At 33.1% G+C, this 17,341-nt stretch overlaps 3 protein-coding genes across 15 annotated transcripts in view; 2 read left to right on the top strand and 1 right to left on the bottom strand.

Moving 5' to 3' along the window:
* Positions 1-4,262, bottom strand: part of LOC128162342 (formin-like protein) — a 34,836-nt gene extending 30,574 nt beyond the window's left edge. For 5 of the 13 annotated variants that reach the window (XM_052825487.1, XM_052825489.1, XM_052825490.1 and 2 more), the window contains exons 1-3: positions 3,278-4,261; positions 2,975-2,995; positions 1,854-2,080 (exon numbers count right to left, since the gene is read on the bottom strand). In XM_052825487.1, coding sequence (XP_052681447.1) covers positions 1,854-2,080; positions 2,975-2,995; positions 3,278-3,407 — 378 coding nt within the window. In that variant the 5' untranslated portion in view covers positions 3,408-4,261. Of the gene's footprint in view, positions 1-1,853; positions 2,081-2,186; positions 2,381-2,974; positions 2,996-3,277 lie in introns of those variants that run through there. The other 8 variants (XM_052825485.1, XM_052825494.1, XM_052825492.1 and 5 more) reach the window with 8 other exon arrangements.
* A 2,496-nt stretch (positions 4,263-6,758) lies between these two features.
* On the top strand, positions 6,759-10,638 carry LOC128162344 (aggrecan core protein-like). Its single transcript, XM_052825501.1, has 5 exons — positions 6,759-6,906; positions 8,268-8,353; positions 9,894-9,981; positions 10,168-10,384; positions 10,519-10,638. Exons 1-5 carry the CDS (start codon positions 6,846-6,848, stop codon positions 10,556-10,558), a joined length of 492 nt encoding a protein of 163 aa, XP_052681461.1. The 5' UTR covers positions 6,759-6,845; the 3' UTR covers positions 10,559-10,638.
* A 1,506-nt stretch (positions 10,639-12,144) lies between these two features.
* LOC128162345 (perlucin-like protein) lies at positions 12,145-16,498 on the top strand. Its single transcript, XM_052825502.1, has 5 exons — positions 12,145-12,293; positions 12,703-12,788; positions 13,064-13,151; positions 15,016-15,232; positions 16,410-16,498. The coding sequence occupies exons 1-5, from the start codon at positions 12,230-12,232 to the stop codon at positions 16,435-16,437; spliced, it is 483 nt and encodes a 160-aa protein (XP_052681462.1). The 5' UTR covers positions 12,145-12,229; the 3' UTR covers positions 16,438-16,498.
* The last annotated feature ends 843 nt before the right edge of the window (positions 16,499-17,341 follow it).

Raw genomic sequence — 17,341 nt, 5'->3', positions numbered from 1 at the left:
TTGTGGTATTTTAAGAGCAAGCTTTTGCTATGACCTATCGTGGAATGTAGTCTTGATGAGTGACCGACATATCATGTATCCACTCAGCTGTCAATCATTGCATCACAAGACATCCTACAACCAGGAGCTTTGTGAGGTCAGCGGGGTTAACAAAGGTCAAACAGGGTGTGGCTTCTTAATGCTACGACTTTTATGAGATTCTATTATTAGGCCTATATGAGGTTCATTACTAACTTGTTAATGTTCATCATTATGAGTAAATGCCGAGCATTTATTAACACATTTGCCAGTGAAATAATTTGACAGTCATCAAGTATATTAATTTACTCAATCATATTTGAGTAGTTCTAAAAAACAGTAAGAAACCTTACATACATGTACCATATTTAAAATCATATTCTGATTTGCTTTACATACAATTTAATATTCTTTAAATCTCTTGTTCAAGTAACTGTATCTTAAGCAAGTTTGTACATTATATTCTTTTTTTAACAAATTGATGTGTTTTCCTCTCTTTCACATACACAGATTTAAATCAAATATTTATTGATGATTGTGAGAACAATTTGAGAACAATTTCCCTCAAGTATTTTTAAGTAGATATATTTGATCATAAAATTTCATAATGCAGGAAGTTTGTTTTAAAAAAAAAAAAAGTGAGATCTAAGCAGATATAGAATGATTAGATAGATTTACTAGATCTCAAATACTTTCAATGGTATTCATTCAGCCAAATGTTGTTGACTCATTCTAAAATGGTAGCAAAGATTGATCTATTTACAACAATCAACACCAAATTTCTTCATTAGCAATATACACAGGGCATTGGTATACATTCAGCATAGTTTTTTTAAAGTCGCCTGCTGAGTGAGACATCTGTGTCAGAGCTTCAGTTACATTACTGTTTCTCAGTATAATTCTATTAAACACCACTATCATGTTAAATTGTTCTTTATGCAAAATGCATTGAGCTGGTGTATATACGATCTTTTCTTAAAGTCTGTTCCACACAATTGATTGCTAGCATAGACAATGCCATGCACTACACTACTTCTTCAATCCTATGTTTTAAACATGTTATTTCAAACGAGAAAAATTATTTTTACTAAAGTGCATTTGTATATACATATACACTTATATTTCAATACACTCATTTCACATCAGTTTTCCGTCAGCATAAAAAATGAAGATGATACAGTGACAATGAGACTGCACTAGGTTGGTTTGTACCAAGAACAACATGGAGGTGAACCGTCAAAAAAAACAACAAACTAAGGCCATGAATCTTACCTGGGGAGAAACAGAAAGGACAGAAAGGAACAGAGAAGAATAGATATCGATATCCCTAGTCCCTGCCCTATGTGCCCCCAGGTGCAACAAAGACTAGGTAGGTAGCCAATGTTGTTTTGTACACTGACTACAATTTCATTCATTGAGTTTTGTATTCTATCAAACAAACACCAAAACTATCTTATTGCTTAACTGCATGTTGATTTTAATGAATCAAATACCGGTATATCAAATAAGTAATGCAGTGTCACATTTATTATATCTTTCTTTATGGCGAATATTTTGTTTCAAAGATTTAAATGTATTGGGAATCTATATCATGTATATACAAATCTTATTTTACAGTTTAAGAATATTATAACAGAACTGTTTACCACTTTTCTCATTTTCAGGCATATGCTTATTACTTAAACAGTTTAATATAATTGGAAGGGGAGGGGGTCCTCTTGGATTCTCTAAGTGGATCATATGTATATGTGACATTTGCACATTAACATTAAACTGTCAAAACACAATTGAAATTTCAAAAAGTTGAAATGTTAACATGCATCCATCTTACGTACCAGCACTTTGGTGAACCTCTTTTCCAACTCATGGGGGTCTGGCATCGGCAGACGCATAGGCATGGCTACAGATGTCCTCAGATCAAAACCTCTGTGATTATTATGCATACTTTCACCATTGCCCATTTCTATCAGAGGTGTGATGCGGTCTAGCTCTTCACCACTCTGACTTTCGTCAAAGTGGTCAGAGCTCTCGGTCGATCTAAAGTCAGTGTTGGTTCCATTTTCTGAAGAGATGAAAACAATGTTGGCGATAGGACTTTTCAAGAATTCATAGTTATAATACGACGATTTCTGACCAAGCTTTTCAAAGGCATGTTATGAAGTGTTTACATTACTATATTAAAGATGTCCGTCAATCAAAGTATTTCAAATTTAAATCCAAGTAAAAAATCACAGTTTCCTCTTTTCACAGGAAGAAGGCCAGGCTCATCTTGATGTTATGAGTCATCGTACTTTCTCGCGAGAGATCTGAATCAGTGCAACGCTTCTCCGCACTGGGAAGCGCTTGATTCAGGGAACGTTTCAAAGTCGTTAGTTTCCACAATGCCATGCATCGCATTTAATCAATTCATTGTGATGTATTATGGTACATAGGCGTCGGAAGCAAATTGAAAGTGGGGGGGGGCTAGACTAATCCTCAGAAATATTGGAAATATTGAGAAAAAAGTAATTCCAAAAATCATGAAAATCCTAATCCGTGGGGGGGGGGGGGGGGGTATACCTATACTTCCAAAAAAAAAAAAAAATACTTATCCTAAATTTTTTTTCCAAAATCAGGAAATTCCTAATCCGTGGGGGGGGGGGGGGGGGGGGCTAGTATGCTTCTGAATCTAACTTCTCAATCTTTCAAGGTAAATTTAGGAACAATAATATTTCCTACGACAAAAAGTGGGGGGGGCTGAACCCTCTATCATGCTATGTTTGTAATGGTTAGGTATAACTTTGCAAAAAAAGTGGGGGGGCTAAGCCCCCCCTAGCCCCCCCGGTTCCGACGCCTATGTGGTATGCATTGTTTTAGAAAAACCATATCAATAACGTTAGATTTTCAAATGAGAAATAGACAGAAAAAGGGATTAATCGTATTTAAAAAAAAAAAAAGAAATCATACATGTACTTACTTGGAAAACATTTGATACGCGCTATCAAAAAATCAAAAGATTTACACAAATAATATTTTCTGAAATCACCTATATATAAAAATTTAAAGGTAACTATTTATATATATAATTTTACGAAATAGATTTCGAAGTGACAAAAAGGATTTATATAATTTTCTTTAAAAAAAAAAGGCGAACTTAAGTTTCATCAAAATACATTAACACTGTAATACATGTAGTATCAATCTACAATATTACGTCAAGACAAACCTAATTATCCTAGTTCGTTGTGTGGGTGGGTGGAAGGGGGGGGGGCTGACTTACCGTCACTGCACTCTCCCTCGGGAATCTCGTTCAGGTAGAGGTTACTACTGTCGATACTGAAGGACATGTAACGTCCCTTCTTAAACTCCGCCAGGAATCCCAGAGGATCGTCGTCATAATTATCCTCCATCCCACTGAAATATCCTCAGATCACTATAGACCCGCCATCTGCTAAGGAGACAACTTTCTATTTTATCCAAGTTTCCTGTCGCTCATTTTTTTTCTTTCCCCTCTAAATCATGTAAACATATATATACAAGATCAGGTTTGTATACAGTGAATGGATACGTATCCTTTTGTTCCTAAAATTAACATCCTGGCAAAATTCAACACGCGTGTAAAACGATAAAAAAAGAAGAAAAATCAAAGCACATGCGTGAGGCGCTGACACATTTTAAATAGCTTCTTTGCAGCCCACACCCAATATATTTTCTTTTTTCTGCATTTCAGCATGGCCTTCTATCTTCGTCTACACTGCTCGCTATTACAAACCCTCCACCTCCAAGTGTTCCCAAAACAGGAAGTGTATTAAGGAAATTTCTCATTTCACGTTAAGTTGTTTTGACCCCCGTTTTGTGTATTAATTTATGCGACATCTTTATGAGGATATACATAATTGACACAAAAAAGACTTTAAAACTCGCGTGTGCGGTCGCAATCCTTCAGAGATTGATCTGATGAACTTTGGACACTTCTGGATTCCCCTGTTTATTTCATTGTCGTTTAAAACCCATGCACGCAATGTGCGCCTTGTCTCCCCAATTCATCAGCACCAGTCACTTAGACTAAAATAATCCAAAACTCACGGAAAAAGAATCACACAATGAGAGTGTTTGAAACCATGTCCGCCGAGTTCCAAAGGCGTCCACGGTTTGAAGCACACTATATATGCGTTTTATAAACACAGTTCCCGTTTCATTTATCCGCGCTGACGGTAAAACTTACAACTGCATGTAAAAGAGCGGGGCCAGCACTGCATCCCCGAACGTGGTAAAGTTATTTAGATATGAGATAAAAACTTGAATGTTGTAGATTATAAAACGATATGTGTTTTCTGTGTATACTATCGAGGAAAGCATGAATCACTAGTCTGTGTTCTCTTCTGTGGTCTGCAAGATTTCAATCCCACTCCAGATGCAATACATACATTGTCAAAAACAGCTGGCATGATTCAAATGGATCGAGAAGTATATCGAAACTGTTTTAAGAAACGCAACTCTCTCATTTCTTTCCATTTCTTCTTCTCCATTCTCTCTTTTTTCTCTCTGTAGTAAATCAAAATTAATTGAATGCCTAAGTTTGCACACATGTGACATCATCCTTAATAAAACAATTAGACATCTCGGGCTTCCGTCAGAGTCAACACATTAAGCTTCTGCCGTCGGGAGAAATTACGTAAACGGTCCACAAAATATATTGATTTTTGAAGAAAAACGGCCAATTATAAATTTCCAAGATAATGAAATTTTTAGAAGCATTGACAATGTGAATTACTAGTATAGCGTGAATTTCGACATAGCCATAACAACATAATCTTAGAATGTAAACTTAAAAAGTGTTAAATTCTGTGATAGACTTGTAAAAAAAGGGACAATGGAAAGATAAAATTCAAAACTCCTTGACAAATTTCGTTGACAAAATTAAGCACAAGTTTAACTCTGTATTCACTAAATGACTTGATTAAGTTTATCAAAAGTGCGCGGAAATATGTTGTTTTTATATAAACACAAAAACTGAAACAATCACTTTAATAAAGACTATAAACAAGACAAGACTATAAACAAGACAAATTAAATACATTGTAATTTATGGAAGCGGATTAGTGCTACGTTGTAATTTTTTAATTCCATTTTAAAAGTTGGAATTTTCAACTTTAATCTTAGAATTTCCACCTTCAATCCAAATTCAGACGAATGTGTTTTAATAAGTGATTTTATTCACAACGCCATGTAGATAAAGGCACGATCAAAATATACAAATTCTAGGCTTCGTTGTGATCTTAATTGTCTTTCAGTGTGCTTTATCTTATCCTGTATTTCATTAACGACACCCTTTTGTTTCACATATTAAGATTACGTTCATTTGATTAAAAATTATTTCGATATTTGATATCTGATACTTAATAAATTTAAACGTTTTAATCTTATATATTAATATGAAAACTCCCAGTTCAGACATACACAACTATAAGTTTATGCCCAGTTTGCCTGTGATATTTACAAGAAATTCGTTTAAACAAAAAAATTAGGTAATTCCAATATTAAAGCAGAAAATTCCAACTTTGAAGTTAAAAAAAAAAATCAACAATAAAGTTTGAAATTTCAAAATTAAAGTTGAGAAAAAAAAAACAACTTTAAAGTTAGAAAATCCCACTTTTAAGTTGGAATTTTAAAGAAAAAAGTAAAACGAAGCACTAATACGCTCCCGTAATAATGAAGTTTCCGGTGTCTTTGTCTGTGATAACACCATTGATTTTGTAATGTATAGTCCAATGCATTTCATCATTTTTTAAATAAATATTTCAGCGTACAATTGTTAAAAATTATATAAATATAGGTAATGAGGAGTCATTCTTAGAACATTATGAGGTGATCAAATATTTATTCATGCTTTAAAAAATTAAAGGAGGGAGAAATCAGCTTGAAAAAGAACGTTAACCGGTTTATTAAACCCATGTAAACAAAAACAGGGCACGAGCCTTGTTTACATAACAAGGAATTGAAAGCTCTGTATCTTGGTTATAACCCTCCGCCTGACTCTCAAATATTGGTTGGTCATTAGAAATGCATTTCTAAAGCACTGTAAACAAAAAATAGAAAAATAAAATTTAACCAAAATCATGACCATGTTTCTTTAAAAAACAAAAAGTCAATACCGGTTTCAAAATGCATGAGCATGAGCTAAGATGTACATCTTCATATACCTATAAGGCATACAGATGGTGAAGAAAGTCCCAAAGAATGAACAATTATAAGATGTAAACATCTTAGCAGCCCCCCCCCCCCGTTATATACAGCGGCTATGGCGAATAGGTGCAACTCGTGAATCATAAATGCATCGAAGTCCAGGGTTTTGATAAAATGGTTCTACCTTTAATCTAAGAAACAAACATACATGTAAACAAGCCATAAAACTTATGATAAAACTAGAACATTCTTCTTCTTTTTTTTAAATAGATTTTTGAAATTAAAAACAAAAAGACATATTTGTTTCTTTTTGTCGATGTTACATTGTATCGCGTATATGTAGCTGCATACCAAATCCAATAAAGCGCGAAGGTCTATATGATAGATTAGATCACGCCCAACTGATATTATCACCTCATAATATTCAAAGAATGATTCCTAATTACATTGTACTTTTATCATTTTCAGATGTTAGTTAGGTATGCAAAACCCCGCTTGCATCCCAACAATACGTCGTTTGAATTAAGACACTGGACAATGTAAATATTACAGTATAGAAACATTCGCCTAGAGTTTGGTTAGTTCTTATCACCGCCATACACCTGTTATTACATCTGATAACAGGTACTGTAAGGTGTTTCTCCCGAGAATAACAAAGCAAAATGGTTTGTAGGTCCTTGCTTCTTGCGTTGATTTACGTTTTCACTCATAATTCTTGCAAAGGTAAGTCGTGCATGAAGTAAAACTGAGAGACTGTTAACGGAATAAACTCCCGTAAAGCGGGCTGCATGATCGCCTCCATTTCTAGACTTAATTAAATTCTTTGAAGAACTTTGTATAAAGGTACAGGAAAATATTCAAATTCTAAATGTAAAATAATAGCTAAATATAGCTATAATGAAGAAATGCGTAAAATTTTAAGGTAGATCTGATGGTAATTTGTTGGCGATCCAGCCTCTCTCAGTTTTACTTTCAGTTTAGTGTGAGCAAAGTTAATTTTTGAAAATGTTTTTCGTTTTATTGTTTTGTTTTTGTTTTTTGCTTTGTATTCACATGCAAATCAGAATGAAGTTAGTTGGTAGTTTCCGACAGATTGGAAACTTTGTTGGAGATTTTTAAATATGATACAAGTATTATACATCTTTTTCACATGTGAATTAGTTTTGTGTTCATAAGGCTGAAATACACCAGGAGTTAAATAACATGTGAGAGATGCTCATTGCTAACCTCCCAAAAATCTACACACTATAGTATGAAGGAACCAACAACTAAGTATCACAAGATGTATGCCATATTATGCAGATTTCCCATCCGATGATTGAATGACTGTAAGGGTCACATCTTACAGACACATTTTAATACAATTATTGCTGTTTTTGAGGTCAATTATTTATCTACCCAAGAAGTACTATATTCACTCAGCCCGAGGGATTCAGTGAATATGGTATTGATTAATAAATTGAAAAAAAAAAGCAATAACTGGTTTATTGTATAATTCCGTCACAAATTGATACGGGTATTTCGTTATCTTAAGTTAGTTTACGTCAGGTTTAAGTCATAAGTGAACACAGCGAACGAAATGTCGTGTGTCCCGGGGAATAAATATCATATTCAACCTCTTCGAAAAAGTCGGTATTTTTCATTCCAATGGTATGCAAAAGTCGATATGAGCATAATGTAGACAAATATGGTTAAATAAAAAATATTTCATCATTTTGATTCTCTTTATATCCCAAAAACCAATTTAAACTTGTATGATTCGAATTTATGATAGAAAAGAGACACAATAACATAGAAAATCAAACGACCACGACGTTATATTGCTTTCGAAAAATCGAAGAACTGAAACAAATCGACGTATTCCATATAATCAATTTTTGTTTGTTGTAATCAAAAAAAAAATATTGCATGAATGGTCGGGAAGTATGAAGATTTATTCTCCCAGTAAAAAAACCCAGATTTGCCTTAGGTGGTGTACATGTTCCATGGAAATATGATCTTTCATGAGGTAATAAATCTTCATATTTCTCTCACCATCATACAATAAATGTATTATATAATTTTCATGTATCCTACATTTATAGGAGCGGGCTGTCATCACGGATGGGTGGCATATACAGACAAATGTTACATGTTTTCACACATGGCGGAACCTTGGCCAACAGCCTCGGTATAATAAAATGATCTTAATATTTTCCTAATTGCAAATGTACAAAGTATAGAAAAAAATATATAATTGAATCTCAAGCGCAAAATTTTTATTTTATTTTTGCATCTTCAGAACGATTCAATAGGGTTTAATAATGATGTAGTCCAAAATATCTGTAGTTGAAATTTTGCCTTTCGTGTAGTGAACCTTTTCCTCTACAAATGTAGAATAACAATTACATATACGTAGTATTTCACACTAAAATTTGATATTTTAGTGTACATTACTATAAACAAGGTGCAATTGTAAGAAAAATGTAACGTGGCAATCCTATTTTTATCCTTCATGCATTTAGTTACTGTTTTCCTGCAATAAACACAACGGTTATGCTCTATACATATAAACATGTATTATGATTTAAAAAAAAATTATTATACATGTATGTTTACACATATTCAAAATTAGTCATTTTACTTTGATCGATCAATATACATGTAATGTATAACCCCTGATTCATCCAAATGCCAATTATCGTGCACTGCAGTGATTGGATTTACACCCGTTTCACCGGATCTTTCCAATACGGAACGCCTTAAGTTATTGTTATCGCTCTCACGTGCATTTGTCAGTCTCATGCACCAAGTTCCGGCAAAACCTAATTTTATGTGAAGGATTTCAACATCCCCCAACACTATATATACATGTTCTTATTATACTACGGGAAGATTTGACTTTTTCTACGTTGTCACTCTTTTCTAAAAATGACAATCATTTGATTATATATTAAGATGCACGTCTTGACGATAAAAAATAATAAGATTTTTATATAGCATTGAATGATTTATTTTTGACGTCGTCGTGTCAATAACAGTTTACTGCCGTCAGGTGAGCAGACAAATTGAATAACGCGCGTTAGCGCGTTATGATAATTTGTCTGCTCACCTGACGGCAGTTATTGACACGACGACGTCAAAAAGAAATCATTTAATGCTTATATTTACATTCCCTTACAGAAGAAATCAATTGTTTACTTAAATAAATCGATATAAAGTGCAGATCACGGAGGGAGTGAATAAGTAACAGCAAGAACAGCTGTTTTGTAAAACCGTTTTAAACTGGTTTTCACATAGACTGTTAAGATGAGATCGACGAGCATGAAAATATAATCCATGATAAATAACTCTTGAAATGTTGCTTTTAACAATTAAGTCAACTTTTTTGTTGAATAATTATAAAACATGGTGTTTTGACAACATTCATGAAATGCATTTTTTAACCAATAACATTGAAATCACTGTTTGAGACTTACTTATGTAAATTACTCGATCGTAAATTCATACGCAGTGAATAGGTGTTGCATTTAGAGGCATTTAAACATCACGGAATTTATGGAAAAACACAGTAGAATGTAAATATTAACTTTTAAATGATTGATATCATGACAATTTTTTGAATAAAAAATCGGAAAAACCTAATTCGCTGATATAAAAAAAACATGTAAAAATATGTGTGCAATTTATGTTTTAGAATATTATTACTTTAAGGTTTTCTCCCATTTTAGAGCTACTGTCATTCGTACCACGGGAAGTTAGCTGAACCGATTACCCCTGGGGAGCAGTCATTCCTAGCTAGTCACGCTAGCAGTCAAAGTAAGGCATTTATAGTCAACAGATGAGGAAAGTTTTAAAGTTTTTGAAAAGGGTTTTTTTCTAATGTTAAAATTTAAAACGTTGCTTAGACACTCCTCCACTAATGGTTGTCTACAGATTGCTTTTCAACACTAATGATGTCTAAATAAACTAAAAATTCAAAAATTCAAATTCTCTACTTTATAGAACACCTTTATTGGATTGGGATAAGTGACGTCATTGTGGAGAACCAATGGATATACTCCTCCACACAACACAGTTTGGTGGTCAGTAACTGGAGACACGGACAGCCGGACGGACACTCCGGGGAGAATTGTGTCCTGATGGACGGACACTCTCACGGACAATGGAGGGACACCCACTGTCACGTGTCTGAGAGATTCGTCTGTGAAATATCCCTCGAGTGTGTAACGCTACGTCTCTCTCTCTCTCTCTCTCTCTCTCTCTCTCTCTCTCTCTCTCTCTGACATTTTCCTATTTATTTTGCCTTATTACGAAGGAAAGGCATTTTCAAAACAATTGTAATTTGTATTTCAGAGAAAGCAGTTTTGCAAGCCCGATCGCAATCATAGGGTGACGTACATAAATTGTATTTGTATAAATTACACATCATACCATAGAGTTTGATTGTACATAAACTATATCAATCATATTAAATTTTTGGTTTTTTTTTTCGTCATTATCAGTTTTTATTCACAAATAAGTAAATTCTGAGTTTCTTTGAAAAACAGTTTTAAAAATGTTTAAAAAGAGGCCGTGTCAATCAGTCTTAACTTTAAGTGAACGAAAAGGTTAAACTATGATATACGTTTACAAAAAATCCCGCTGTTTCTATGTACAGTTTCAGGACTTCCCATCTATGCATTATTCTTTACAATGCGTGATTTTAAAAATATATATTTACATTCAGTGTATATTTCCCCATATCGGTAATGTTCAATAACAAACGTCAAGACTGAGTTCATACGCCGTGATCAGGCTTGACGTGTGTTATTGAACGTGTTCACAACTAAACATTATCACGCGTTTTAAATATAGATCTATCATTATTATTATTAAATTAAAGGTAGCGATCAAACTTACCTAACCAATATGATGTAAACTTTTGAAAAAATGATTGTTTAATTATATCTATCCCATCTCAAAATAGAGTTTCCATCACAAAAGACGATGCAAAAATATTTCATGTATATCGTCAGTCCTACAAACAAATTATAATACCTAAATTCAACATGTCTACACAACATGTTGTGTTGTAGGACTAATGATTTTCAAAAATAAGCATTCAGTGCTTAAATAAAAAGGGATTCTTTGTTATCTTAAACTTTCTTGTATGTAAAAACGTTCGCATCATCAATTGAAAACATCTCTCCTCCGAGGTCAAGGGTTTTGTGACAAATAACAATGACTCTAATTATAAAATGTTCACAAAAATATTGAATTGATAAAGAAAGTTGTATGTAAGTAAAACCTGTCCTTGCTGGTGTTGTTTTTAAAATGTATGACTAATGATACACTAGGATGCATGTCATATGAATTGATCAACATCTCAAAATGTGTTGGACTGATTAAGATGGATACTCATAAAAGCAATCTTTATGTTTTAATGTTTATTTTTTCAAAATAATCGTAACAATATGTTTTCAAGGAAATTATAACAATCATTATTCTAAAAAAGGGTGTGCCTGTATTATCAGATAAAATCAAATTTAATTTTTTTTTACGGAAATAATAACAATATGGGGTCAAACTATCGTTAACGGATATCTACAAAGTCCTTGTGTGCTATCTGTATATATCAGAACTTCTTTTCCATTGATTCCATTGAAGGGCCTCTTTTGAAGTGGTAGATTTTCAGTTTTCTATGCATATGGCATACCATTACTGTCGATTCCTTATTTTACGCGAGTACTCAATTCAGCGATTGTTTCATTTTGCATCAAAACGCGACAATATAAAATCGCAAACACCGATTTTTCATCATATTTCCTAATGGTTTACATCTCAGATTTAAAGATTTGCTTTGATTAGATTAAAAAAAAATTTATAACATTTCCGAATGAATGTCATTAATGCCAAGAGTAAACAAAATTGATGACCTAATCACGACTGTGAGGAAATGTTGAGTAATATCGAGATAATTTGATCCATTTTTCAGTTTTCAGTACTAATGCTTATCACTTGACCCTGCTATTGGTCATATTTCTGACAACCTTAAGTAGATCTATCATTGACTGTCAGGTAAACTATGGGAGCGACCAGAAAGTTATCCCCCCTGATCTTGGTGTTTTTTTACCTAGCGGTAGCACACGGTAAGCGTCTTACAGACAAGATAATCAGTTAATAAAACTTTGTTACTTCTTCATACCATACATCTTTTATGCGGTAGTTATACACCGATAGTGCAAATATACTAGTAAAATCTTCCTTAACAGGACTTAGCTTTTTTTCTGATGTTTGAGAATGTATAGTACATTAATGATTTTGAGAATGTATATTAGTATATTTATATTCTCTTTACAGACGTTTTTTAAAAAGTCCTTTTTGATGGAAAACAATTATGCTACTTTATTATATAGAGAGACTGATTTGCATGATACATAAGTTTTAAGTATGAGGAAGATAACTAATTGTACCTATGAATCAAGATGACAGTACAATGACAGTATTCTGCACAGAACTTCCGCCGGAAGTGAGTCGTCTTGCTTCCTATTTTGATAGGTTCCGGCTGCCGCTCGGGATGGACTCAGTACAAAAACAAATGTTATATGTTCTCAAGAATGCCCGAACCTTGGGGAATGGCTTCAGTGGGTATATCTGCATAGATCTATGTAAACGTATATCGTACTGATTTAACTTACACACCGTGTCGAAATCTTACTTTGTGACCAACAGTGTTGACCAATACAGTAACTGTTAAACCTAATGAATAGTTGAAATTAGTGGAATGACGTTGCAAATGTAAAGTTGTGTTGTAAAATGACAAATGTACATGTATAACTAACATAAATAAACACAATTGAAATAAATAACTACCCCAACCATTACAACACTTACAGCCATTGCACGTTGGTCTTTGTAGAGCTACTGCCAGGCTTACCATTCCAAGCTGGCGGAGCCCGTCACTCCCGAGGAGTCCGCCTTCCTGACCAGTCACGCCCACAACTTACGTGTGTATATATACAGATCTACTACCATTGAACCTTCCTATATTAGGAAAAATACCACAGCAAAAATAACAATTGAATAATCATATCAATTTCAAGTCTTTTTCTTTGGTCACAAAACAGAGAAGCATGTATGGATTTTTCTGATAATAATATGAAATTTTAGTACTGTTACATGTAAATCAATCAATTCAAATGCTAACGTATCCATGACAAAATCTTTAAATAATGTTCTAAGTAAATTATTAAAGACTTCATTTTAATTTGAGAACAGTTGCTGTACACTCCAAACTAAGCTTTAAGTCGGTTTTTGTATATTCTGATTAACAAATAATTGGAGCATTGATCCACAGACCATTATAAAAATCAACATGGTATATACTGCGTTCTTTTCAAATACATGTATGTAATTCATATCTCAAGTATACAATTCATTATTGAAAAATTGAGAGTATTTAACATATTTAAAAATTATGAATTAAACAACTGTTAGAAACAAACACTGGGATAAGAATGGAGCTCTGTAAGACAGCTAAACTGTCGCAGCTATTTTAAACTACATTAATCTACCTGAAAAGCAGAGCTCAGTTTATAAATAAAGAAAAATATTTAAATATTAAAGTGAAAATATTTGAAATTTTTCTTTTCTAAATACCGGTAATATATAGTTTATAACTAAAGAAACTACCTCTAATGTAGACCTGGTGAAAAATTTATTGACCACTCAGCATTTTAAAGAATATTAGGTCAGTTTCCAAGATTTAAAAAAAAAAATTTTATTTTCAATATTGACTGTAGTACAAACATTGCTATCTGCGTTCTAATAAGGTGAACATGTAAGTATGCTGCTGATGTAATAAAATCTGTGAAATCTGAAATAATATTTTACAAACAATCCAGCAAATATTTTCTCTTACTCAGTTTTTTTTCTACTGCAAGGTATTCATTGGATTACTTGCATTTAATCCTGACAAAATTTGTCATGTAAATTTTGATTCTCAATAATCTAAATTTTTGTAAAGGACACAGATTTAGATTTTCGGTTAGTCATACATGTATCTCTAAAGTAAAATTTTATGTCAATAAATTGACCTTTAAAAATCAAATATTGAAAAATAGATACTAGTATAATACTAAAACATTTATTTTCAAAAGGACATCTAGTGGCTTTAGAATACAAAAAAATAAAGTGCATATAGTGTTTCTTTGTTCAATTTCCATCACAAAATGTTTTATCAAAAGCTATATAACGTTATATATTAAAAATTACATGAATACAAGCATTCTCATGATTCTGAGAGAATTTGTAGGAACATTATATACCATTACATAAACAAAAGTTTACATCAATGACTAGTTTGATTATCATAATGATAAGTAATTTTAATTTGTTATACTTTCATGTTAAATACTGAAATCTGATTGGTTAAGACGCAGTTCATAATCCGTTCTATTACCCTCAGCGTTAGCAACGCACTTAGCAACGGGTAACATTACAAATTGTTACATGCGCAAAAATTATGCGCGTACGGTTCGCTGTAGAATTCACGTTATTCCTATACAAAAGCAGTAAAATTTCTTAAAAATTAAGACATTCAGTATAACAAAATAAATAGTGCCTGTTTGGGAGGATAACTGTTGAAATTGACACCCCTCGTAAACCATTGTAAACCTCCGCTTCGCGTCGGTTGACAATGGTTTTCTCGGGGTGTCAATTTCAACTGTTACCCTCCCAAACAGGCACTATTTATATAATACTGCGTGATGTTGAGTTCTACCTTAAGTTTGATAAATCAAAAACTGATAAACACAAAAAACCACTCATGAAGTACTCATCTGAAGAAAATGTGAAACATATATTTAATAGATGACACGTTTTGGATCGGAATAACCGACCTTATGGCAGAAAACGAGTGGGTGTATTCATCCAACCTACAACGTGTACAGACGACAAATTGGGCAAGCCACGAACCTAACGGCAAGGGTGGAGAGAACTGTGCTGTTCTGTTTTACCCCCGCCACAGTCAGTGGGCGGACCTTCATTGTGATGCTCATGAAAGATTCATCTGTGAAATGTCGGAGGAGTAAGTACAATGTAGTGATAGCAATGTATGTAAACTAGCTGATTTAACTGAACCTCTGTGTCACAACTATTCCCAAAAGCCTTTTTGATAAGTGGTATCAATGCTCAATATTTGCAAAAGATAATATCTTTATAATTTCATTTTCCTTATCATTCAGATCATAAAAAATTGACAACAACAGTCAATGATTTCAGTTTTTGTTCTTCATATTGAACCACTTATACATGAGTTAAAAAACCCCAAATAAAAATATCAGTTTGTTCTTTATCTATAGTGAAAACCATTAACTTATTAGCCGGGCTCTGCTGAAAGCAGAGTCCTGGCTATAGGCAGGCAAATCGCCAATGTTACTTTAAATAGCACAAATAAACAAAAAACCAAACAGCGTCAAGGTAAAGCTTCCGCTATACCAAATAGTTACACAAAGAGCCACGTTTTGTCAAAAGTGTTGGCATTTTGTTTCTTTTTTTTAAATTTCAAATGAATTTTCTATCTTTTTTAGTTTTCTTATTAATAACGTGTTTTTAAAACATTACTTTGCATTTTAGACACATACAATGCGCATGAATTTCCATGAACTACTTTGCTGCGCGATGAAGAAACAGGGATTGAATAGGCCTATATAATGTTTGTTTCAAAATTCAAGGCAGCAACTGTTAAACTTTTTAACTTCTACTAGACAGACATATTTTTTGTTTATAGCCGCTTACAAAATTTGGTCGCTCTCTGATGCTTTGCCGACATTAAAAGCATATGAGAGAGAGAGAGAGAGAGAGAGAGAGAGAGAGAGAGAGAGAGAGAGAGAGAGAGAGAGAGAGAGAGATTTTCAGTCTTTACTACACAATATGCATAAAGACACACTTAGAGAGCCCGGCTTTCAGTACTTCAGTACTTTGATTTTTATAATTGGTTTTGACTTCTTAATTACATGGATAAATATATAACAATTAGAAAACCTCTTAAATCATGAAAATCATGATCACATCCCGTTAAATATACCAAAGTTAACATGTTGAGGAATAGGTATTTCTGTGTCAATCCCTGCTATTGGCTTCCATGGAAATCATAAAAAATCCTTCTCTGTAACAATTTTCATTTAAATGTTACATTCCTTTTGTTTGAATTTCTACACATACGTATGTACATACATGTATACATCTTTTAAAAATCTTTTCAGCGAGAGTGGCCCGATGATCCTTGGATAGATAATTCAAAGAATTGATTAACCAAGCGATTAGATATGCGACCATTAAAGAGTACTTTTGATCCCTGTCTTATTTTTCTACCCACATGCATTAGTTAAGCTTTATGTAACTTTTTCCTTTGATAAGTCGATTAAAACATTGAATTTATTTCTCATGTTAGAAAACGTTCTAATCTTTCGTTTGATCATTAGTCAATAATTAAGTAATTGATTAATACATTCATTCCTCCAAGTTTATTGCATGAAAATTTCACAATACAAACAGCAATTGTAAAACAAGATTGACAATGCTTAATTACAATTATTAAAGAAAAATATTTTTAGTAAATATAATTTATGTACAATGCATTATAGCAAATGACAGAAAACAACTGCTAAAGTAGAAAACATGGTTGCTACATGGCATATATGAAAATTGCACATATTTCTCGGGATAAAGTACAAACATACTAATTATAAAATAAATTACCTGATGTACCATGTTGCTGTGTCCCTCAGGAAACGAACGTATAGAACTAACCGACTGCGTCCATTGTAATTGAATGAGATATCGGAGAGAAATCTTGAAACCAGGAAGGAGAGCTAATGATCACCTGGACAAAGACGCTAAATTCGACACCTGGTGAAATTTTAAAGTATTAAATCACTGAATGCGTCTTCGAGGGCAACTATTCCTAAGCATTCTGAAAAAATGCAATTGCCAGATCGCCAGATACGAGGCCAAATACTAAATAAATGAGGAATGGTTAGAAGACATCCATAGTTTGACAACATATTTGGAACCTCTATTTCGGGAATGTTGATGGAAGTTTCCAATTGCAAATAGCAAATAAAGGTCTATCTGTATTAATGGTATTAAAGGAAGAAAACTCAAGCCAGGATCCAAAAGCATGCACAGACGTCTT

The sequence above is a fragment of the Crassostrea angulata genome, chromosome 9 (genome assembly GCF_025612915.1).
Source record: "Crassostrea angulata isolate pt1a10 chromosome 9, ASM2561291v2, whole genome shotgun sequence".
In the NCBI taxonomy this organism is placed as follows: Eukaryota; Metazoa; Mollusca; class Bivalvia; order Ostreida; family Ostreidae; genus Magallana; species Magallana angulata.
The sequence above is the reverse complement of the archived record's forward strand: the minus strand, read 5'-3'. Positions and strand labels throughout refer to the sequence as shown.